The sequence below is a fragment of the Anas platyrhynchos genome, chromosome 2, assembly GCF_047663525.1.
Source record: "Anas platyrhynchos isolate ZD024472 breed Pekin duck chromosome 2, IASCAAS_PekinDuck_T2T, whole genome shotgun sequence".
NCBI classification, from domain to species: domain Eukaryota; kingdom Metazoa; phylum Chordata; class Aves; order Anseriformes; family Anatidae; genus Anas; species Anas platyrhynchos.
Genome location: NC_092588.1, coordinates 775,578 through 798,719, shown reverse-complemented (window position 1 = coordinate 798,719; position 23,142 = coordinate 775,578). Strand labels below are relative to the sequence as shown.

The following is a 23,142-nucleotide window of genomic DNA, read 5'->3' as shown; positions in this document are numbered from 1 at the left end:
CAGTGCCAACCTGGTGCCGTGGTGCTGACTCAGTGCCACGATGCCATGGTGCCAACCCGATGCCATGGTCCTGTGGTGCCGTGGTGCCAACCTAGTGCCACGATGCCACGGTGCTGACCCGGTGCCATGGTGCTGTGGTGCCGCGGTGCCACGGTACTGACCTGGTGCCACAGTGCCGACCCGGTGCCATGGTGCCGACCTGGTGCCAACCTAGTGCCACGATGCCACGGTGCTGATCTGGTGCCATGGTGCCAACCTGATGCCATGGTCCTGTGGTGCCACGGTGCCAACCTAGTGCCACGATGCCATGGTGCTGACCCAGTGCCAACCTGGTGCCACGGTGCCATGGCGCTGACCTGGTGCCATGGTCCTGTGGTGCCACGGTGCCGACCCAGTGCCATGGTGCCGACCTGGTGCCCGATGCCACGGCACTGATCCGGTGCCACGGTGCCAACCTAGTGCCGCGGTGCCAACCCCTGTCCACCCCCCAGCGCCAGGTCCTGCGGCACCTCCACGCCGTGCAGCAGCGTGCCGGCAGTGCCGAGGCCGCCGCCACCCTGGCCAAGCTGCGGGGCTGCCGGGGGGTGAGGAGGAGGAGGAGGAAGAGGAGGAGGAAGAGCGGGAGGACGGCGAGGACGAGGAGGGGGAGAGCAGCGAGCTGGAGCTGTCGGAGAGCGGTGAGGGGGGGACGGGGGTCCCTGGGGGGGGCAGGACCCCGAAATGGGGGTTGGGGGGGTCCCAGTTCCTATGGGGGGGGTCCCAGTCCATAGGGGGGGCAATCCCAGTCCCTGGGGAGGGGGGTCCTGGCCCTATGGGGGGGTCTCAGCCCTATTGGGGGGGGTCCCCAGCCCTATTTGGGGGTGGGGGGTCCCCGGCCCTATTGGGGGGGGTCCCCATCCGTTTGGGGGTGTCCCAGTCCCTACTGGGGGGGGGTCCCAGTGCCTATTGGGGAGGGTTCCCATCCCTATTTGGGGGGGGGGGTCCTGGCCCTATTGGGGGTAATCCCAGTCCCTATTGGGGGGGGTCCCCATCCCTTTGGGGGTGTCCCAGTGCCTATTGGGGGGGGGTCCCAGTCCATATGGGGGGCGATCCCAGTCCCTGGGGGGGGGGGTCCTGGCCCTGTGGGGGGGATCCCCATCCCTATGGGGGGGGTCTCAGCCCTATTGGGGGGGGTCCCCAGCCCTATTTGGGGTGGGGGGTCCCCAGCCCTATTGGGGGGGGTCCCAGTCCCTATTGGGGGGCGTCCCCATCCCTTTGGGGTGTCCCAGTGCCTATTGGGGGGGGGTCCCAGCCCTATTGGGGGAGATCCTCTTGCCCATGGGGGGGTCCCAGTCCATATGGGGGGGTCCCAGTTCTTATGGGGGGCAATCCCAGTCCCTGGGGAGGGGGATCCCAGTGCCTATTGGGGGGGTCCCCATCCCTATTTGGGGGGGGTCCCCAGCCCTATTGGGGGTGTCCCAGTGCCTATTGGGGGGGGGGTCCCGGCCCTATTGGGGGAGATCCCCTTGCCCATGGGGGGGTCCCAGTCCCTATTGGGGGGGGTCCCCATCCCTATAGGGGTGTCCCCATGCCTATGGGGGAGGTCCCAGTCCCTATGGGGGGGTCCCAGTCCCTATGGGGGGGGTCCCAGCTCTATTAGGGTTGCCCCCCTGGGGTGTGGGGGGCAGCGGGACCCCCGTGCCCGGCTGTGCCCCCCCCCCTGCTCACAGCCCGGTTGCAGAGGGGGAGGACGAGGAGCTGGACGGGTACACCAAGAGCGTCCCCGGCCGCCGGCGCATCTGCAAGGTGAGGGGGGGGCAACGCAGCGGACCCCCGGCTGTGGGTTGGGACCCCCAGGTGTGGGTCAGGACCCCCAGGAGCAGGTCAGAGCCCCCCAGGTGTGGGTCGAGCCCCCCAGGAGCAGGTCAGGACCCCCCAGGAGTGGGTCAGGACCCTCAGGAGCAGGTCAGGACCCCAGGTACGGGTCAGGGCCCCCCCAAGAGTGGGTTGAGCCCCCCAGGAGTGGATCAGGACCCCCAGATGTGCATCAGAGCCCCCCCAGGAGCAGGTCAGAGCCCCCCAGGTGTGGGTCAGGACCCTCAGGAGCAGGTCAGGACCCCCCAGTGTGGGTCAGAGCCCCCCAGGTGTGGGTCAGGACCCCCAGGAGTGGGTCAGAGCCCCCCAGGCCCCCCCAGGAGTGGGTTGGGACCCCCCAGGTGTAGGTCAGGACCCCTAGGCCCCCCCAGGTGTGAGTCAGGGCCCCCCAGGTATGGGTCAGAGCCCCCCAGGAGTGGGTCAGGACCCCCAGGAGTGGGTCAGAGCCCCCCCAGACCCCCCAGGAGTGGGTTAGAGCCCCCCAGGTGTGGGTCAGGGCCCCCCCAGGAGTTTGTCAGGACCCCCAGGTATGGACTGAGCCCCCCAGGTGTGGGTCAGAGCCCCCCCAGACCCCCCCAGGAGTGGGTTGGGACCACCCAGGAGTGGCTCAGGCCCCCCCAGGAGCAGATCAGGGCCCTGCCCCCCCCCGGGGGCCGTATCCCCACGTCCCCCCCCCCTTGCCCGCAGTGGAACCGCCGCAACGAGCGGGGGGAGACCCCCCTGCACCGCGCCTGCATCGAGGGCGACCTGCGGCGGGTGCGGCTCTACCTCCAACAGGTAAATTGGGGGGGGGGCACACACACAGCAGGACCCCCCCCCGGCACCGGGAACACCGCTGGGGGGGCTGTGGAGAGAGGGGAATGATGTGGGAAGGCGGGGGGGGGACGTCCCCAGGGTGGTGGCACGCGGTGACCCCCCCACCCCTTTCCCTGTCCCCATGGGACCCCCAGCCCCGAGGGTCCCCCCTCCCCATGAGACCCCCCCCCAACCCCAATCCCCTTAAGACCCCCAACCCCACCCCTGTGGTCCCCCCCACCCCTTTCCCTGTTTCCCTGAGACCCCCCCTCCCCATGGGACCCCCAACCCCAAAAGTTCCTATTACCTCTGAGACCCCCCCCAACCCCAACCCCAATCCCCTTAAGCCCCCCAACCCCATCCCCACAAGTCCCCAATTCCCCACGAGACCCCCCCAACCCCACCCCCAAGGTCCCCCCACCCCTTTCCCTATCCCCCCCTGTGCCCCCCACCCCACGAGACCCCCCCAACCCCACCCCCACAAGTCCCCAATTCCCCATGAGGTCCCCCCACCCCTTTCCCTGTCCCCCCAAGACCCCCATCCCCATGAGACCCCCATCCCTGTCCCCATGGTCCCCCCACCCTCACCCCCTTAAGCCCCCAACCCCATCCCCACGATCCCCCCACCCCTTTCCCTGTCCCCCTGAGACCCCCATCCCCATGGGACCCCCCCATCCCTTCCCCCCCCAGACCCCCCAACCCCACCCCCACGATCCCCCCACCCCTTTCCCTATCCCCCCCTGAGCTCCCCATCCCCACAAGACCCCCCCCCATCCCCTTAACCCCCCCACCCCACCCCCTTAACGCCCCCCCACCCCTTCCCCAACTGAATCCAAGCAAACCCCTTGGTCAACCAGCGGGTGGGCAGTGACCCCCCCAGGGCTGCTGACCGTCCCCTTGTGCCCCCCCCTTGTGTGCCCCCCCCTTGTGTGCCCCCCCCCCTTGTGTGCCCCCCCCCCACATCCTATAGGGCCACCCCCTCAACCCCGCGACTACTGCGGCTGGACCCCCCTGCACGAAGCCTGCAACCACGGGCACCTGGGTGAGCGCAAAGATTTGGAGAGGTCGGGGGGGGACCCTACAAATCCCCCCCTGCTGACCCCCCCCTTGTTATTGTGACCCCCCCCAGAGATCGTCCGGCTCCTGCTGGACCAGGGGGCGGCCGTCAACGACGCGGGGGGGCCGGGCTGTGAGGGGATCACCCCCCTCCACGACGCTTTGGGGTGCGGGCACTTCGAGGTGGCCGAGCTGCTGCTGGAGCGCGGGGCGGCGCGGGGGGCGCGCAACGCCAAGGTGGGCACCGAGGAGGGGGGGCTTTTTAATTTTTTTTTATTTTTTTTTTTTTATGGGGGGGTTGGGTAAGGTGAGGACCACCCCCCCACGGTGTTTTTTTAGGGTCTGACCCCCCTGGGGACGTTGGAGGAGTGGGTCGGGCTCTACGGCCCCGAGCTGGATGAGGAGACCTGGCGGCGGTGCCGGAGAGCCCAGAGGGCGCTGAGGGAGGGGGCGGCGGGGGGGGGTGAGTCTGGGGGGGGGTTTGGGGGGTTTGGGGGGGGTTTGGGGGGATGGGGAGGGGGTTTGGGGAGATGGGGAGGGGGTTTTGGGGTGGTGGGGAGGGGGTTTGGGGGGACAGGGAGGGGTTTTGGGGGTGGTGGTGGGGTTTGGGGGGACAGGGAGGGGTTTGGGGGGGATGGGGAGGGGTTTTGGGGGGGTAATGGTGAGGTTTGGGGGCGCAGGGAGGGGGTTTGGGGAGATGGGGAGGGGGTTTTAGGGTGGTGGGGGAGGGGGTTTGGGGGGGTTTGTGGGGATGGGGAGGGGGTTTTGGGGGGGTTTGGGGGGAATGGGGATGGGGTTTGGGGGGCTGATGATGGAGTTTGGGGGGGTTTTGGGGGTGGGGAGGGGGTTTGGGGGGGTGAGGATGGGGTTTGGGGGGTGGTGGGGGGGGTTTGGGGGGCATGGGGAGGGGTTTTGGGGGGGTAATGGTGAGGTTTGGGGTGTGGGGAGGGGGTTTGGGGAGTTTGGGGAGATGGGGAGGGGGTTTTGGGGTGGTGGGGAGGGGGTTTGGGGGGACAGGGAGGGGTTTTGGGGGGATGGGGAGGGGTTTTGGGGGGGTAATGGTGAGGTTTGGGGGTGTGGGGAGGGGGTTTGGGGGGCTTTTGGGGGAATGGGAAGGGGTTTTGGGGGTGGTGGGGGGGTTTGGGGGGGTTTGGGGGGATGGGGAGGGGTTTGGGGGGGATGGGGAGGGGTTTTGGGGGGTAATGGTGAGGTTTGGGGGCGCAGGGAGGGGTTTGGGTGGTGGATGGTGGGGTTGGGGGGGTGTGGGAGGGGTTTGGGGTGGGAATTGGCGTGATGGTGGGATTGGGGGGTGGTGGGGGTGGGGGGGTGGGTGGTGGGGAGGATTTGGGGAGTGGTGGTGGGGTTTGGGGGGGTGGGGGGGGGTTTAGGCGAATGGGATGAGGTTGGAGTGGGGGAGGCAAGGGTCTGGAATAGTGGTTGGGGTTTGGGGGTGGTGGTGGGGTTTTGGGGGTTTGGGGTGATGGGGGAGGGGTTTTGGGGGTGGTGGTGGGGTTTTGGGGGTGTGATGGCGGGGTTGGGGGTGATGATGGGGGGGGGTTTGGGGGGTTTGGGGTGGTGGGGGAGGGGGTTGGGGGGTGATGGTGAGGTTTGGGGGGGTGATGATGGAGTTTGGGGGGGTTTTAGGGTGATGGGAGGGAGTTTGGGGGGTTTTGGGGGGTACTGGTGGGGTTTTGGGGGGGGTAATGATGGGTTTGGGGGGCTGGGGATGGGTTTTGGGAGGCTAATAGTGGGTTTTGGGGGGCTAATGATGGGTTTTGGGGGGTCTGGGGACGGGTTTGGGGGCTTAGGGGCTGGATTTGGGGGGCTAATGGTGGATTTGGGGGACCAGTGGTGATTTTGGGCGGCTGGGGCTGGATTTGGGGATCCAATGCTGAATTTGGGGGGCATGGTGTTTTGGGGCTCCGCGCCCCCACTGACTCTCCTTGTGCGCCCCCCAGCTCCCGCCGCCCCCGGCCTCGCAGCTTCTTCGACGCCGAGCCCAGCCCCCCGGCCCATGGCCCCCCCATCCCCCTCCCAGTCCCCCCCCATTCCCCCCCCCCATTCCCAGTCCCCCCATTCCCCCTCCCCTCCCAGTCCCCCCCATCCCCCTCCCATACGCACTCGAAGCGCCCCCGTTCGGGGCCCGTCAACGTCCCCCCAAACCCCCTTTCCAAGCCCATCAAGGCCGCCCTCCGCGGGCTGGGCAGCTCCAGAGCCTCCCAGTTCCTCCCCAGTCCCCCCCAGTCTGGCGGGGTCCCCTCCCAGTATCCCCCATCCCCAGCACTGATCCCGCCAAGGAGTTGGTGGAGGAGTCACTGAGAGGAACCTGAGACCTGGGGGGCAGCGGGGGTGGGAGGAAACAGGCGCAGAACCCCAGGGATTTGGGGTCCCGGGGGGGGCTGGGGTCCCGGGGCCGGATGAGGGTGCAGGGGGGGGTTTGGGCGCCGCCAGCCATCGCCCCCTCCCCGGGCACCCAGGGTCTCCCGAGGCTCCAGGAGAGGGGTGGGGTGAGGGGAAGGGGGTCGGGGGGGTTGGGGGGTTTGGGGGTGCTGGGGGGTTTCTGGAGCGCTGCTCCCCTCAGCCCCCCGGCCCGGCCCGCCGCCCCCATCCGCGTGCGGTTGCGCGTGGGGGAACATCTTCCTCATCCCCGTGCCGCAGGGGTGGAGACCCCCCCCGGGACCCCCAGGACCCCCCAACCTGAGGGACCCATGCCCCCCCGGACCCCCATCTTCCCCATCCTGGGACCCCTGCCTGAAGGCCCCGTCCCCATGGACCCCCCAACCCCCACCCCACAGTCCCCCCACCCTTCCTGTCCCCCCGAACCCCCCATCCCCCGGACCCCCCAGTCTCACCCCCAATCCCCCTAAGCCCCCCAACCCCATCCCCACAGAACCCCAACCCCACCAACCCCCCAACCCCACCCCCTTTCCCTGTCCCCCCAACCCCATCCCTTGTCCCCATGGCCCCCCATCCCCATGAGACCCCAACCCCACCCCATGGTCCCCCCACCCCTTTCCCTGTCCCCCTGAGACCCCCTCCCAACCCCATCCCCATGGGACCCTCACCCCATGACCCCCACCCCATCAGACCCCCAACCCCATCCCCATCCCCATGAGACCCCCCTACCAACCCCATTCCCTTAAGCCCCCACCCCCATGAGCCCCACCCCCATGGGACCCCCCACCCCCCTTTCTCTGTCCCCTAAGACCCCCATCCCCATGAACCCCCCACCCCCTTATCCCCCCCTTCCCCATGAGACCCCCACCAACCCCATCCCCATGGGCCCCCCACCCCCATGGGACCCCCCCAACCCCATGAGACCCCCACCCCATGGGACCCCCTAACCCCCACCCCCATCCCCATGAGACCCCCCAACCCCCACTCCCACAGTCCCCTCCCCCCACCCCTTTCCTGTCTTCCTGTGCCCCCCACCCCATGAGACCCCCCAACCCTATCCCCATGAGACCCCCACCCCCATAGGACCCCCCAACCCCATCCTCATCCCCTAAGACCCCCACTCCCATGGGACCCCCACCCCTGTCTCTATGGACCCCCCATCCCCCAAGCCCCCCACCGACCCCATCCCCATGGGACCCCCATTCCCATAGGACCCCCCCACCCCTCCGCCCCCCTCCACCCCTTATCCCCTCCCCATCGACCCCCACCAACCCCATCCCCATCAGCCCCCCACCCCCATGGGACCCCATCCCCAACATCCTCGTCCCCATGGACCCCACCCCCATGAGACCCCCCCACCAACCCCCATCCCCTTAAGCCCCCCACCCCATGGACCCCCCCGTCCGCATGAGACCCCCCCCATCCCCCTTCGACCCCCATTCCCCATCCCCATGAGACCCCCACCCCATGAGACCCCCACCCCATGGAACCCCCACCCCTTACCTGTCCCCCCAAGACCCCCACCCCATGAGCCCCCACCCCCATGGGACCCCCTCACCCCCTCACCCCCCACCCCATGGACCCCACCCCATGGACCCCACCCCTTTCCCTGTCTCCCTCTGCCCCCCATCCCCATGGACCCCACCCCATGGGACCCCCCCAACCCCATCCCCAAGAGACCCCCCCAACCCCCCATCCCCCCCACCCCCTTAAGCCCCCCACCCCCATGGCCCCCCCATTCCCTGAGACCCCCACAACCCCCCACCCTTCATCCCCTCAGCCCCCCACCCCCATAGACCCCCCCACCCCTATGGACCCCCCCATTCCCATCCCCATGAGACCCCCACCCCCATGAGACCCCCACCCCTTTCCCTGTCTCCCTCTGCCCCCATCCCCATGAGACCCCATCCCCATGGGACCCCCAACCCCCACCCCATCCCCATGAGACCCCCACCCTATGGGACCCCCCACCCCCTTCCCTGTCCCCAGAGACCCCCCACCCCATGAGACCCCCCCCAACCCCATCCCATGACCCCCCAACCCCATGGGACCCCCCCACCCCATAGGACCCCCCTCACCCCCCACCCCCATAGGACCCCCCCATGCCCCCTCCCCACCCCATGAGACCCCCCCATGAGACCCCCCCATGCCCCCCACCCCATGAGACCCCCACCCCATAGGACCCCCCCAACCCCACCCCCCACCCCCATGCCCCCCACCCCATGAGACCCCCACCCCATGAGACCCCCATCCCTTCGGAGGCCCCCATTCCCATCCCCCATGAACCCCCACCCCATGAGACCCCCACCCCATGAGACCCCCACCCCATGAGACCCCCCCGTGCCCCCCAGGTCCGGCCACTCTCGAATCTGCCCTGGCTGGCGGCGCAGGCGGCCGAGCGGCCCGAGCAGGCCTGGGGGGCGCCCGCCTCACCCTCAGCAAGAGCACCTCCTGGCCCCCCACGACCTGGCATCAGGACGTCCTCACCAGCAACAAGGAGGTCAGACCCCCCCGGAAATTCTGGGGGTGGGGGGGGGGGGTTGGGGGGGGGGTTGAGGGTTTAGAGATGATAGAGAGACTTTGAGTGGTTTGAGAGACTTGGAGTGGTCTTAGAGACTCAGAATGATATGTGGGAGTTTAGAGAGGTTGGGGGGGTTGGGGGAGTATGGGGGGTTGGGGGGGGTTTGGGGGGTGTTTGGGGGGATTTGGGGGGGGTTTGGGGGGGGGGGGTGTGGGGGGGGGGGTTTGGGGGGGGTGGGAGGGGTTTGGGGGGGTATGGGGGGGGTGGGAGGGGGTATGGGGGGGTTTGGGGGGGGGGTTGTAAAGGGGGGTTTGGGGGGGGTGGGAGGGGGGTATGGGGGGGTTTAAAGGGTTTTGGGGGGATGGGGGGTTGTTTTGGGGGGTGAGGGGGGGGTTTTGGGGGGTGGGGAGGGGATTTAGAAGGGGTATGGGGGAGGTTGGGGGGGGGTGTCAGGGGGATATGGAGGATTTGGGGGGTGTGGGAAGGGGTTTGGGGGGATAAAAGGGTTTGGGGGGGTTAAAAGGGTTTTGGGGGGTGGGGGGTGGTTTTGGGGGGTATTGGGGGGGGTTGGAGGGTTTGGGGGGTGGGAGGGGTTTCGGGGGGTGGGAAGGGGTTTGGGGGGTAGGGGGTGGTTTTGGGGGGTATGGGGGGGTTTGAGAGGGGTTTGGGGGGTGGGAGGGGGTTTGGGGGGGTTTGGGGGAGGTATGAGAGGGTTTGGGGAGGTGTGGGGGGTGGGAGGGGGGTTTGGGGGGTCCGGGGGTTTTGGGGGGTGGGGGGGGGGGTTTTGGGGGGTCTTGGGGGTGTTTTTTGGGGGCCTTGGGATGTGTTTGGGGGGTTGGAGGACTTTTGGGGGCCTGGGGGCTGGTTTGGGGGCGGGTGGGAGGTGGTTTGGGGGGATATGGGAGGTTTGGGGGGGGCTGGGGGTGTTTGGGGGGGGATAGGAGGTGTTTTGGGGCGGTTTCGGGGGGTGTTTGGGGAGGTGGGGGGTGTTTTGGGGGCTGGGGGATGTTTTGGGGGTTTGGGAGGAGTTTGGGGGGCTGTTTTTTTTTTTTTGGGGGCTGGGAGGTATTTTGGGGGTGGGGGATTATTTTAGGATAATTTGGAGTATTTTTGGGGGGAGGGGTTGGAGAGACTTGGGGGCGTTTCGGGGCTGGGGGTGTTTTGGGGGTCTGAGCAGTGCCCCCGCAGGTATGGGGAGGTGCAGTGCTGGGAGCTGCCCCCTCTCCGAGCGCTGCCGCACGGCCTGCAGCAGCATGGGGCTGGGTGAGGACCCCCGGACCCCAGTGGCCCCAGGACCCCCGGTCCCAGGATCCCCGGTCCCCTGGGACCCACCACCAGGACCCCTGGGACCCCTACTCCCCAGACCCCCGGACCCCTAGGACCCCCGGGTCACCCTGGGATTGGACCCCAGGACCCCCAGGACCCTTCCCCCGGGACCCCCCTAGAACCCCCCATAACCCCCCACAACCCCCCAGATCCCCTGGGACCCCCCGGACCACCCCAAGACCCCCCAGGGACCCCCCAGGACCCCACCGGAAACACCCCCACAACCCCCCCGGACCCCCCCCGCGACCCCCCCTGGGACCCCCCAGGACTCCCCCCTGGGATCCCCCCCTGGACCCCCCCAACCCCCTGGAAACGCCCCGGAACCCCCCGGGACACCCCCAGAGTCCCCCCAGGACCCCCCTGGGACCCCCCCCGGGACCTCCCCCCGAGACCCCCCATCACCTCCACCATGTCAGGTTCCCAGCCCCCCCGTGTCACCTCCATCCCCAGTCCCCACATCCCCATCCCAGTTCTCCCAGTCCCCCTGTCCCCAGTTCTCCCAGTCCCCGCATCCCCATCCCCATCCCAGTGTTCCCCTTCCCAGTCTCCGTGTCCCTGTCCCAGTCCCCACATCCCAATTCCAGTCCCTGCATCCAGTCCCAGTCCCTGTATCCCAGTTCCAGTCCCCACATCCACGTCCCAGCTCCCAGTCCCCAGTTCCCATTCCAGTCCCTGCATCCCCATCCCAGTCCCCACATCCCAATCCCAGTCCCCACATTCCCATCCCAGTGTTCCTGTCCCAGTCCCCATGTCCCCATCCCAGTCTCCGTGTCCCCATCCCAGTCCCCACATCCCAATTCCAGTTCCATGTCCCCATCCCAGTCCCCATGTCCCCGTCCCCAGTCCCCGCATCCAAATTCCAGTCCCTGTGTCCAGTCCCAGTCCCTGTGTCTCTTCCCCGTCCCCAGTCCCCATCCCCAGTCCCTGTGTCCAGTTTCCAGTCCCAGCATCCCCTGTACCCAGTTCTCCCCATCCCCAAGTCCCCCATCCCAGTCCCTGGTGCCCATCCCCAGTCTAGTGTTCCTGTCCCAGTTCCCAGTCCCCAAGTCCCCAATTCCAGTCCCATGTCCCCACTCCCCCCCGCCCCCATTTCCCCCCCCCCACTCCCCCCGCCCCCCAATCCCCCCCCTCGCCCCCCATTTACCCCCCCAGCCCCCCGCCCCATCCCCGCCCCCCGTGCCCCCTCCCCCCTCTCCCCCCCGCCCCCTCGCCCCCATTTACCCCCCTCGCCCCCATTTCCCCCCCATTTACCCCCTCCCCCCTTTTCCCCCCACCCCCCTCGCCCCCATTTACCCCCTCCCCCCCATTTACCCCCGCCCACATTTACCCCCCTCCCCCCCATTTACCCCCCTCACCCCCATTTACCCCCACTTCCCCCCACTCCCCCCAGTGCCCCCCCCTCACCCCCATTTACCCCCCACTCCCCCCGCCCCTCACCCCCATTTACCCCCCGCCCCCTCACCCCCATTTTCCCCCCCTCGCCCCCATTTCCCCCCCTCACCCCCCATTTACCCCCCTCACCCCCATTTTCCCCCCCTCGCCCCCATTTACCCCCTCACCCCCATTTATCCCCCCAGCCCCCACCCCATCCCGACCCCATTTACCCCCCGCCCCCATTTACCCCCCTCGCCCCATTTACCCCCCTCCCCCATTTCCCCCCCATCCCCCTACCCCCAATCCCCCCCCTCGCCCCCGTACCCCCCTCACCCCCGTTTCCCCCCTCACCCCCGTACCCCCCGCCCCCTCACCCCCATTTACCCCCCTCATCCCCCCATTTCCCCCCTCACCCCCCGTCCCCCCCACCCCCTCCCCCCATTTACCCCCCTCATTTTCCCCCCCCCCATTTCCCCCAACCCCCCATTTACCCCCTCCCCCTCCCATTTTTCCCCTCACCCCCCATTTCCCCCCCCATAGCCCCCGCCCCCTGATGCTGCAGCTAAACAAAGCGCCCAGCCGAGTCCCCGACCTTAGCGGCGGGAGGGGCTTGGCCCCGCGCCCCCAGCTCCCCCTGCTGCGGGCCCTGGGGCTCCAGCCCCCCTCCGCCGGCTGGCCTGGGGGGTCTGCGGGTCTCGGACGCTCCCCTCGCCCCGAGCTGGGGGGCCCTCAGGGGCCCTCCCCAGCCCTCCCTCTTCCTCGACCTCGGCAACCGCCTGGGGACGGGGCTGCAGCACCTCGCCGGCCGCAGCCCTGCAGGTAGAGATTTTGGGGGTTTTTGTAGGGTTTTTTCTTTTTTTGGGGGTGGGGGGGGGGCGTGGGGGTGGTGGGGGTCCAGGACATCGCCAGCCCCAAATGGCACGGGGTTATTTTGGGGAAAGAGGATGAAGGGTTTGGGGGCTTTTGGGGGTTGGGGGTGAAATAAGGGGTTTGGGGGGACTTTGGGGGTTTGTTTGGTTTTTTTGGGGGGAGGGGTGGGGGTGGGGGGGGGTGCAGGCACATCGCCCAGCCCTCAAATGAGCACGGATTGTTTTGGGGGCTGGTGGAAGGGACTTTTGGGGGGTAATGCTTAGGATTTTGGGGGACTTTGGGGGTTTTTAGGGGTGTGCCAGCTGGCACGGGGTTATTTTCGGGGGTGGAGGGGGTTTGGGGGGATGGGGAAGAGGATTTGGGGGTGGTGGTGGACTTGGATAGGGGAGAGACTGCAGACTGGGAAATGGGAGAAGGGTTGGGGGTGATGCTGCCTTTGAGGAGACCTTTCAGGTGGTGGGCTCACTGGGTTGATTTTGGGTGATGCTGGGGTTTTGGGGGTGATGATGGAGTTTGGGGGGCGTGATGCTGGGGTTGGGGGGTTCGGGGGCTGGCTGGGGGTGATTTTGGGGGGTGGTGAGGGTTTGGGTGATGATGCTGGGTTTCAGGGATGGTGGGGGGTTTGGGGGGGGGTTTGGGGGATGGGAGGGGTTTGGGGGGTGATGCTGGGGTTTCGGGGGGTGATGCTGAGTTTTAGGGGCGTTTAGGGGGTGGTGGTGGGGTTTGGGGGATAACGGTGAGGTTTTGGGGTGATGCTGGGATTTGAGGGATTTTGGGGGTGGTGGGGTCTCGCTGGGGTCATTTTGGGGGTGGTGATGGTGGGGTTTTGGGGGGTGACGCTGGTTTTGGGTTGTGATGCTGGGCTTTGGGGGGTCGATGCTGGGGTTTGGTTGGGTTTTGGGTGCGCTGAGCTCCTCAGGGTCCTTTTTGTGTTGGTGCTCACCCCCCCGTTTCACCCCCACCCCCCCACCCCCCCAATTAGGACAGGGTTGGAGGGAGCTGGACCTGAGCCTGAACCCGTCCATGCCCCGCGCTGCCGGGCTCTGGCCGCGTCCTGCGCTGCTGCCCGCGCTCTGCGCCCTGCGCTCCCGCGCCTGCGCTCTGCCCCGCTGCCTGCCGCCTGAGCCACGGCCTGGCCGGTCCGCCCCACGCCCCGGCCCATGACCCACCCCATTCAGGGGCAGCCGTCTCACCCCTTGGCCCTCCCCAAAATCCCAGGGATTAGATTCCTCCAGGAAGTCCTAGAAGGATCCTCAAAGAGGTCCCAGGAGGGTCCTGAGAGGGTCCCCAGAGAGGTCCCAAGAGGTCCCAGAATAGCCCCCCAGCCCCCCAAACCACCCTTCACCCCCCAAAACCACCCCAAACCCCCCAAATCCCCCCTACCCCCCCCAAAACCCCCTCCCCGCCCCCCAAACCCCCCCTCACCCCCCAAAACTCTTAACCCCCCCGACCCTTTAACCCCCCATACCCCCCCCAACCCCCTATACCCCCCTCCCCACCCCCAACGCCCCCTTCCCACCCCCCAACCCCCCCTCACCCCCCTTCCCCCACCCCCTAACCCCCCAACCCCCCTCACCCCCCAAACCCCCCACTACCCCCAAACCCCCTCGCCCCCAAAGCCCCTTTTAACCCCAAAATTTCAGGCTGGGCTGCGGGCGCTCGCGCTGGCGCACAGCGCGCTGGGCGCAGCGGGGTGGAGGGCCGCTGCTGCGCACCCTCCCCGCGCGCCCCTGGAGCTTGGACCTGGGCTACCGTGCGGGGGAGGAACCCCCTGCCCCTCGCCCCGGCCCTGGAGCTTCCTGCAGAGGGTCAGGTGACTCTCACCCCCCCCTTGTCCCTGTCCCCCCCGTGGGGTCGGTTTTCAGTTCCCAGGTTGGCCGCGCGCTCGCGCACTCAACTGCCGGGAACGGTTTGACGACGCGGCCGTGGAGGAGCTGGCTGGGTGAGGGGCTTGGGGGAAGAGGGGTGGGGGAAGACAGGGTGAAATGTGGGTGGGATTGCCCATGTAGCACCGGCACCGGTGGGTTCGGTGTCCTCGTGGGCACCATCGCTAGGTGGCCTCAGTGCCCCCCGGAGTTTGTGGCCCGTGGCCCTTGTCACCAGCACCCAGTGCCCCGGATACCTGAGTATGTCCCCCAGCACCTGGGTCCCCCCAGCACCCTCACCCAGTGCCCCCCGTCACCACCCGCCCCTCCCTGAGTGCCCCCCTTGTCACCACCACCCAACCAGCGCCCCATGCACCAGCCCCCTCCCCACCCCCACCCCCGCTGCCCCCATCAACCCTTTGTGACCCCCCCCACTTGCCCCCCCCACCACAGGTTCATCCCTCCTGCCCTCCCTGGTGTGCCTGAACCTCTGACAGACCCCGGCATCACCAGTGCGGGGCTGCGGGCGCTGCTGGTGGCACTGGGCAGACGCGGGCCGGGGGCTGCAGTTGTCCTCAGCCTGGCAGGTAGAGGACGGGATGGGGGGGTGAGCAGCGAGTCTGGGCAGACCAGGTACCAGCCGCAGGTGACGTTGTCCCCGAGTCTGCAAGGCTGCTCATCGAGGGACCCTGGACGGCGCCACCTGGGCCCAGGGTGGCCGCGGGGGTCCGGGACCTGCGGCTCTGCGGGGGCGGCGTGTCGGCAGGAGCCCCCCCGGCACCCACCAACCCCCCCGGCACCTTCAGCACCCTCCGACGCCACCGCAAACTCTTTCTGCACCAGCCTCTGAGCCCGGATGTCGCGATACGGGGCGGAATGTCGCGATACGGGGGCGGATATCACAACTGGGGGCAGATATCGCGATATGGGGGTGGATATCACAATATGGCGGATATCGCGATATGGGGCGGATATCGTGATATGAGGTGGATATCGTGATACGGGGCGGATATTGCGATACAGATATCACGATACGGGGTGAGGAACCACGCGTCCTCGGGGTCCTTTTCCCCCCCCCAAATCTTAGCCTGGCATTCAGCATTTACAAGGTATTTTATGAGCATGGCCCTGCTGATTTTTGGGGGCTCTGTGAGTTGGGGGGCTCCCACCCTATATGGGGGGGAGAGGGTCCCTTAAGTGAGAGGAACCCCTAAGTCAGGAGACGCGTCCCTTACGAAGACGCAAGCGAAGAGACAAAGGGGTTTATTGCCCACCCCGCGTTTTGGGCCACAAGCCCCAAACATCATGGGACAGGGAAACAGCCCCAAAATTTAGGGGGGGGCGCGGCCCCAAAATTTTGGGGGGGCCTCACGTGCAAAGCGGTCGAGGCGTTGTAGGCGGGCTCGAGGTCGAAGAGCATCTGGCGCACCTGGGAATCGTCCAGCTCGTCCGACGCCGACATCCCGCTCAGGGTCTGCAGCCTTTTTTTGGGGGAGAATCAAGAGGATAAGGAATCACAAAATGTTTGACCCGACGCCCCCCGCACTCACCACTGGTTGACTTTCTAGCGCCCCTCGAAGTCGGGGGCAGGATGAGGCTGATGCGGTTCATCGTCTCCATCAGCTCCCGCAGGTCCGGGCTGGAATCTGGGGGGTCACCCCGAAATGTTGGGGTCACCCCGAAACAGACGGGGTCACCCTGAAAGTACGGGGTCGCCCCAAAATGACAGGACTGCCCCGAAAAGTTAGGGCCGCCCAAAATGCCAGGGCCACTGTGGAACACTGGGGCCACCCCAGACACCAGGGCCACCCCGTGCCGGGCCACCCCAAAATATTGGGGCCACCCCGAAAACACCAGGGTCACCCTGAAATGTTGGGGCCACCCAGAATGCCAGGGCTGCTCCGAAATGCCAGGGCCACCCCTGGAACACTCGGGGCACTGTGGAACACGAGGGCCACCCCCGGAATGCTCGGGCCACTTCCGGAGTGCCCGGGCCACCCCCGGAACACCAGGTCACCCTGAGACCTCAGGCCGCCGATGCTCAGGCTATCCTGAAATGCCCGGGCCATTGGAATGCCGGGGCCACCCCAAAACACCAGGGCCACCCCAAAATGCCAGGGCCGTCCCGAAATGTGGGGCCACCCCGAACACTCGGTTCACCCTGAACCGTCGGGCCACCCCGGAATGCCAAGGGCCACCCCAGAACACTCGGGCCACCCCGAATGTCGGGCCACTGCGGAGCACTCGGGCCACCCCAAAACACCAGGGCTGTCCTGAAATGCTGGGGCACCCCAAAACGCCAGGGTCACCCCAAAACGCCAGGGTCACCCCCAAAACACCAGGGCCACCCCGAAATGCCAGGGCTGTCCCGAAATCTGGGCCACCCCAAAACACTGGGTCACCCTGAAACACCGAGGCCACCCCGAAATGCTGGGGCTATCCTGAAACACCGGGCCACCCCGAAAATACTGGGCCACCCCAAAATGCCAGGCCATCCTGAAATGCTGGGCCACCCCCGAATGCCAGGGCCGTCCCCAAAATGTCGGGCCACCCCAAAACACTGGGATCACCCTGAAATGTTGGGCCACCCCCAGAATGCCAGGGCATCCCAGAACACTGGGGCCACCCCAGAACGCCAGCGTCACCCCAGAAACTCAGGCCACTGTGGAATGCCAGGGCTATCCCAAAACACTGGGTCACTGTGGAACACCCAGGCCACCCCAAAACACCAGGGCTGCCCCAAAGAGCCAGGGCCACTGCGGACCACCAGGGCCACCCCAAAATGCTGGGACACTGCGTAACACTGGGGTCACCCCAAAAGACAGTGGGGCCACTGCAGAACACAGTTGGCCACCTGGACGCTGGGGTCACCCCGGACACCAGGCCACCCCAGAATGCTCGGGCCACCCCGGAACTTCGGGCCACTGTGGAAGACCAGGCCACCCAGAACATCAGGCCACCCCAAAACCCCCCGGGCCACCCAAAGCCCCCGGGTCACCCCAAAACCCCCCGGTCACCCCTCCCCACCTCATCCATGGCGCGGTCTCCAGCGCAGTTTGTCCATGACGGTAAATCGAGAACTCCGAGGACACAGGAAGAGGAGGGGCGTTGGGGGCGGCCCACCCCCCCGCTCCCTGACCCCGATCCTGACCCTGACCCCGATCCTGACCCCGACCTCGACCCCGACCCTGACCCTGACCCCGACCCAGACCCTGATCCCGACCCCGACCCCGACCCCGGACCTGACCCTGACCCCGACCCTGACCTCGACCCTGACCTTGATCCCGACCCCGACCTCGACCCCGACCCTGACCCCGACCCCGACCCTGATCCGGACCCCGACCCTGACCTTGACCCCGACCCTAACCCTGACCCCGACCCGGACCCCAACCCTGACCCTGACCTCGACCCCGACCCTGACCCCAACCCCGACCCCGACTCTGACCCCAGCCCCGACCCCAACCCCGACTCTGACCCTGACCCCAACCCCGACCCCGACTCTGACCCCAACCTCGACCCTGACCTTGACCCCGACCCCGACCCCGACCTTGACCCCGACCCTGACCCCGACCCCGACCCCGACCCTGACCCCGACCCTGACCCCGAACCCTGACCCCAACCCCCACCCTGACCCCGACCCTGACCCCGACCCCGACCTCGACCCCAACCCTGACCCCGACCCCGATCCTGACCCAGACCCCAACCCTGACCCTGACCTTGACCCCGACCCCGACCCCGACCCTGACCCCAACCCTGACCCCGACCCTGACCCCAACCCTGACCCTGACCCTGACCCCGACCCTAACCCTGACCCCCCAACCCCGACCTCGACCCCCACCCTGACCCTGACCCCGACCCTGACCCCGATGACCCAGACCCTGACCCCCCGACCCCGACCCTGACCCCGACCCCGACCCTGACCCCCCAACTCCAACCCTGACCCCAATGACCCCAACCCCAACCCCGACCCCTGACCCTGACCCTGACCCCGACCCCAACCCGACCCCGACCCCGACCCTGACCCCCACCCCGACCCCAACCCCGACCCTGACCCCAACCCCAACCCTGACCCCGACCCTGACACCGACCCCAACCCTGACCCCAACCCCGATCCTGACCCCAACCCCAACCCTGACCCTGACCCTGACCCTGACCCCCGCCCTGACCCTGACCCCCAACCCCCACCGAGACGATGTCGGCGATCCAGCGTTGAGGTTTTCCTTTTGTCGTCCTTGATGGTGATGGGCCGGTCCTCCCTGATGCGCTCCATGGCAGGGCAGTCCAGGCTGGGGGGGGAGGTGGGGGTGGCCCAAGGTGGGGGGGGGGAGGGGGTTGGGGGGCGGCCCCAAGGTGGGGAGGGGTATATAATAGCACCCAAGGATCGGTTCATGGGCGGACATGAACTCATAGGAGCACCCAAGGGTCGGGTCCATGCACGGACAGGAACCCAAAGGTCGGGGTTCCTGCAGATGGGCACCCAAAGGTGGGGGTCCCGTAGGGGTCTGGGAACCCGATGGGCACCCAAAGGTGGGGGTCCTGGGGGATGGGCACCCAAGGAGAGGTCCTGTGGGAACGTGTGAACTGAATGGGCACCCAAGGGTGGGGGTCCCACAGGTGGGCACCCAAGGGTGGGGGTACTCATAAGGAATGGGCACCCAGAAGTGGGGGTCCCCATGGGAGGGGGCACCCAATGGAAACCCAAAGGTGGGCATCCCATGGGAGGGGCACCCAAGAGGTGGGGGTGCCATGGGAATTGGAACCCCAAGTGGGCATTCTGTGGGGGTAGGAGCACCCAAGGGTGGGGGTCCTGTGGGGAATGGGCACCCAAGGGTGGGTGCCGTGGAGGTGGGCACCCAAGGGTGGGGGTGGTGGGGAATGGGCACCCAAAGGCCAGGTGCCCAGTGGGGAATGGGCACCCAATGGTGGGAGTTCTGGAGGTGGGCACCCAAGGTGGGTCCCATATGGAACAGGCACCCAAAGGTGGGTCTGTCCTGTGGGGAATGGGCACCCAAAGGTGGGGGTCCCGTGGGAGCAACCCAATGAGCATGGGACCCTGACCCCAAAGGTTAGGATCAGCCTGGGACCCAGACCCCGACCCTGACCCTGACCCCGACCCCGACCCCGACCCCGACCCCGACCCCGACCCCGACCCCGACCCTGACCCCGACCCTGACCCCGACCCTGACCCCGACCCTGACCCCGACGCACGCGAGACTTGCGGCAAGAGTCGTCGATGGACCGATCGGGGGCCTCGTGCTGCTTGGGGCAGCTTGAACTGAACAGGAGGCGGACACGCGGCCGTGTACCTAGGAGAGAGCAGAGGGAAATGGGGTAAGTGGGGAAATGGAATGGAACGGAAGGGAACGGAAAGAAACGAATGGAACGGAATGGAACGGAACGGAACGGAATGGAATGGAATGGGCAATAGGGCGAATGGGGGCGACAGGGGGGAAAATGGGGACAAAGGAGGACAAAGGGGGACGAATGGGGGCAAATGAGGACGAATGGGGCAGAGGGGAGCGAATGGGGGCGAATGGGACGAATAGGAAAGGGAGCGAACGGGGCAAATGGGGCAATGAGGGGAAATGGGGCAATGTGGGGCAATGAGGGGCAATGGGGGGCAAAGGGAACAAACGGGGGCAAACGGGACAAATGGAGCAAATGGGGTAAATGGGACAAAAGGGGGCAAAGGGGACAAAAGGGGGCAAAGGGGGCAAACGGGAACAAAAGGGGCAAATAGGGGGAAACGAGGGGGACAAACGGGGGCAATGGGGGCAAAAAGGGGACAAGGGGGACAATGAGGGCGAACAGGGACGAGGGGGACAAAGGGGACAATGGGGCCGAGGGGGACACACGGGGGCTCACTAGTCAGGGTGACGCAGTCCTTGATGTAGGCCTTCTCCAGCGCCTGCAGCGTCTTCACCCTGAGCGAACAGCTCGGCCATGTTGTCGTACCTGGGGGGCAGGGTGTGGGGCAGGCTGTGGGGCAGGGTTATGGGTGTGGGGCAGGGCTATAGGGCCTGGCCATGGGGTGTGGGGCAGGGGTGTGGGGTGTGGGGCAGGGCCGTGGGGCAGGGTATGGGGCAGGGGACAGGGCCGTGGGGCATGGGGCAGGGTATGGGGCACAGAGTGGGGCTATGGGGCATGGAGCGGGCCGTGGGGCACGGGGCAGGGTATGGGGCGCGAGGCCATGGGGCACGGAGTGGAGCTGTAGGGCGCGGGACGGGGCCGTGGGGCGCGGCCATGGGGCGCGTGGGGCTGTGGGGCGCGGGGCCGGGTATGGGGTCCTGGGGCAGGGACCTAGGGCACAGAGTGGGCTCTGGGGCAGGGTGTGGGGCTTTGGGACCTAGGGCCGTGGGGCACGGGGCGGGGTGTGGGGCGCGGAGTGTGGGCTGTGGGGCAGGGGGCGGGGTATGGGGCGGGGTCGTGGGGCTGGGCCATGGGGCGTGGAGTGGGCCGTGGGGCGCGGGGCGGGGTATCAGGGCGTGGGAAGGGCCGTGGGGCGGGTTATGGGGGCGTGGGGCGGGTTATAGGGCGCGGGACGGGTATGGGGCGGGGTTATGGGGCGGGGCTGTAGGGCACGGGGCGGGGCTATAGGTCATGGGGCGGGGCTGTAGGGCGCAGGGACGGGTCTGGGGCAGGGCCATGAGGCACGGGGCGGAGCTGTGGGGCATGGAGCAGGGCCGTGGGGCATGGGGCAGGGGTCTGGGCAGGGCCATCGGGCACAGAGTGGAGCTGTGGGGCACAGGACAGGGCCGTGGGGCAGGGTTGTGGGGCACGGGGCAGGATATGGGGTGTCAGGGCAGGGCTGTGGGGCGGGTGTGGGGCTATGGGGCGGGGTGTGGGGCGCGGGGCAGGATGATGGGGCGGGGTGTGGGGTATGGGGCGGGGCTGTGGGGCGGGGGCTGTGGGGCGTGGGGCAGGGTATGGGGCCAGAGTGTGGGGCGGAGTGGCTGTGGGGCGTGGGGCAGGGTATGGGGCGGGCCATGGGGCACAGGGCAGGGCTGTGGGGCAGAGTCTGGGGCATGGAGCGGGCCGTGGGGCTGGGCCATGGGGCAGGGTATGGGCCGTGGGGCGCAGTGGGCCATGGGGCGGGGCCGTGGGGCTTGGCTGTGGGGCCGTGGGGCAGGTTGTGGGGCGGGGCCGTGGGGCAGGGTTGTGGGGCGCAGGACGTGGCGGTGGGGGGCAGTTGGGCGCCGCCACAGAGCGGGCTGCGGTGGGACTAGGGGGGCGGGATGGGGTCAGGGGGCATTGGGGGCAATGGGGTGGGGCGGCGGGCAGGGGGGTGCATGGAGGGTGCCGGGGGCTGGGGGTGTCGTGATGGGTGACGGGGTTGGTGCACGTGGGTACCGGGGGTGCCGGGGGGTGCTGGGGGTGCTGGGGGTGCTGGGGGGTGCCGGGGGTGCCGGGGGGTGCCGGGGGGGGCCGCGCTCACCTCTCCCTCTCCCGCGCATTTCTTGTAGACTTCACCTCCTGCGGGACGCCATGGGGGGGGTCCCGATTGAGGGGGTCCCAATGGGAGTCCAATTGAGAGGATCCCAATGGGGGGGTCCCAATTGGGGGGTCCCAATGGGGGGGTCCCAATTGGGGGGTGCAATGAGGGGTGCCAATGAGGGGAGAGGTACCAATGGGGGGGGTACCAGTGAGGGGTCCAATGGGGGGGGGTAACACTGGGCTCACCGGGTGCATACAGGGTACCATGCAGGGGTCCCAATCTGGGGACCCTGTCTAGATGGTCCCAGCCAGGGTCTGCATGAGCTCACCCGGGGTCCCAATCTGAGGTCCCACCCCAGGGTACCAACCAGGAGGTCACATCTCGGGGTCCCAACCGGGGATTCCAATCTTAGGGGGGTCCCATCCTGGGCTCATCCCGGGGGTCTCGAACTGGGGGTCTCATCCTGGGATCCACCTAGGGGGTCCAATCCAGGGTTCACACCCGGATCCCATCGTGGGTCCCATGCCGGGGGTCACAACTGGGGGTCCCAACCAGGTCCCATTCGGGGGGATCCCAACCGGGGGGTCCCGTCCTGGGGGTCCCCATCCTGGGGGTCCCAACTGGGAGTCCCCATCCCCAGGTCCCCACCTGGGGACTCCTGACGGGGGTCACGACCGGGGGGTCCCATCCCTGGGCTGGCCGGGGGTCCCCGACGGGGGTGCACCCGGGGATCCCGATTGGGGGGTCCCGCCCGGTCCGCTCACCTCGTACAGCTCCGGCCAACCCCCGGGACCTCAGGGGGGCGGGGAGTTAGGGGGGGGGCACGTGGCGCCCCCCTCCCTCACCCCCCCCATCCCCCCACCCCCGCCCCCGCCCCCCACTCACCGCCCAGCCCCTGCGGCCGCCCGCGCCCGTGGAACGTCGCGGGGGGGTCCCGGGGGGTACCGGGGGGTCCCGGGGGGGTCCGGGGGGGTCAGGGGGTATGCGGGGGGTCGGGACCAACCCGCAGAGCTCCCGGGGCTGGAAAATGAGGCGGCGGGGCGCGGGGGAGGGGCGAGGGGAGGGGGGAGGGGAGGGGGAGGGGCTATGGGGGGGGGAGGGGTTGGGGGGTGGGGGAGGGGGCGGGGGAAGGGGAAGGGGAGGGGGAGGGGAGGGGCTGGGGGAGGGGCTGAGGGTGGGGGAGGGGCTGAGGGAGGGGAGGGGCTAAGGAGAGGGGAGGGGCTATGGGGGTGGGGAGGGGAAGGGGAGGGGGAGGGGGAGGGGGAGGGGAGGGGGAGGGGGAGGGGGAGGGGAGGAGGGCGGGGCTGGGGGAGGGGAGGGGAGGGGCTGGGGGCGGGGCTGATGGGGGGAGGGGGAGGGGGCTGAGGGGTGGGGAGGGGAAGGGGAGGGGAAGGGGAAGGGGAGGGGGAGGGGGAGGGGAGGGGAGGGGCTGGGGGAGGGGGAGGGGAGGGGGAGGGGCTATGGGGGAGGGGAGGGGGAGGGGAGGGGGTGGGGGAGGGGCTGATGGGGGGGGGGGGAGGGGCTGGAGAGGGAGGGGAGGGGAAGGGAAGGGAGAGGAGGGGGAGGGGAGGGGAGGGGGGAGGGTGGGGAGGGAGGGGAAGGGGAGGGGAAGGGGGAGGGGCAGGGGGAGGGGCTAAAGGAATGGGGGA

At 68.3% G+C, this 23,142-nt stretch overlaps 2 protein-coding genes across 2 annotated transcripts in view; one reads left to right on the top strand and one right to left on the bottom strand.

Annotated features, from left to right (window-relative positions):
• Nucleotides 1-15,057, top strand: part of TONSL (tonsoku like, DNA repair protein) — a 32,049-nt gene extending 16,992 nt beyond the window's left edge. Inside the window, 9 exon segments of the mRNA XM_072034476.1 lie at nt 492-570; nt 573-677; nt 1,721-1,785; nt 2,542-2,631; nt 3,620-3,635; nt 3,638-3,691; nt 3,779-3,942; nt 4,045-4,168; nt 14,705-15,057. Coding sequence (XP_071890577.1) covers nt 492-570; nt 573-677; nt 1,721-1,785; nt 2,542-2,631; nt 3,620-3,635; nt 3,638-3,691; nt 3,779-3,942; nt 4,045-4,168; nt 14,705-15,057 — 1,050 coding nt within the window.
• Nucleotides 15,058-15,273: 216 nt separating this feature from the next.
• VPS28 (VPS28 subunit of ESCRT-I) lies at nt 15,274-20,018 on the bottom strand. Its single transcript, XM_072034473.1, is given in 10 exon segments — nt 15,274-15,288; nt 15,431-15,539; nt 15,609-15,642; nt 15,645-15,756; nt 18,244-18,282; nt 18,284-18,344; nt 19,265-19,321; nt 19,323-19,364; nt 19,920-19,981; nt 19,983-20,018. Coding segments are annotated over 10 exon segments (552 nt in total). The 5' UTR covers nt 20,004-20,018.
• Nucleotides 20,019-23,142: the final 3,124 nt, after the last annotated feature.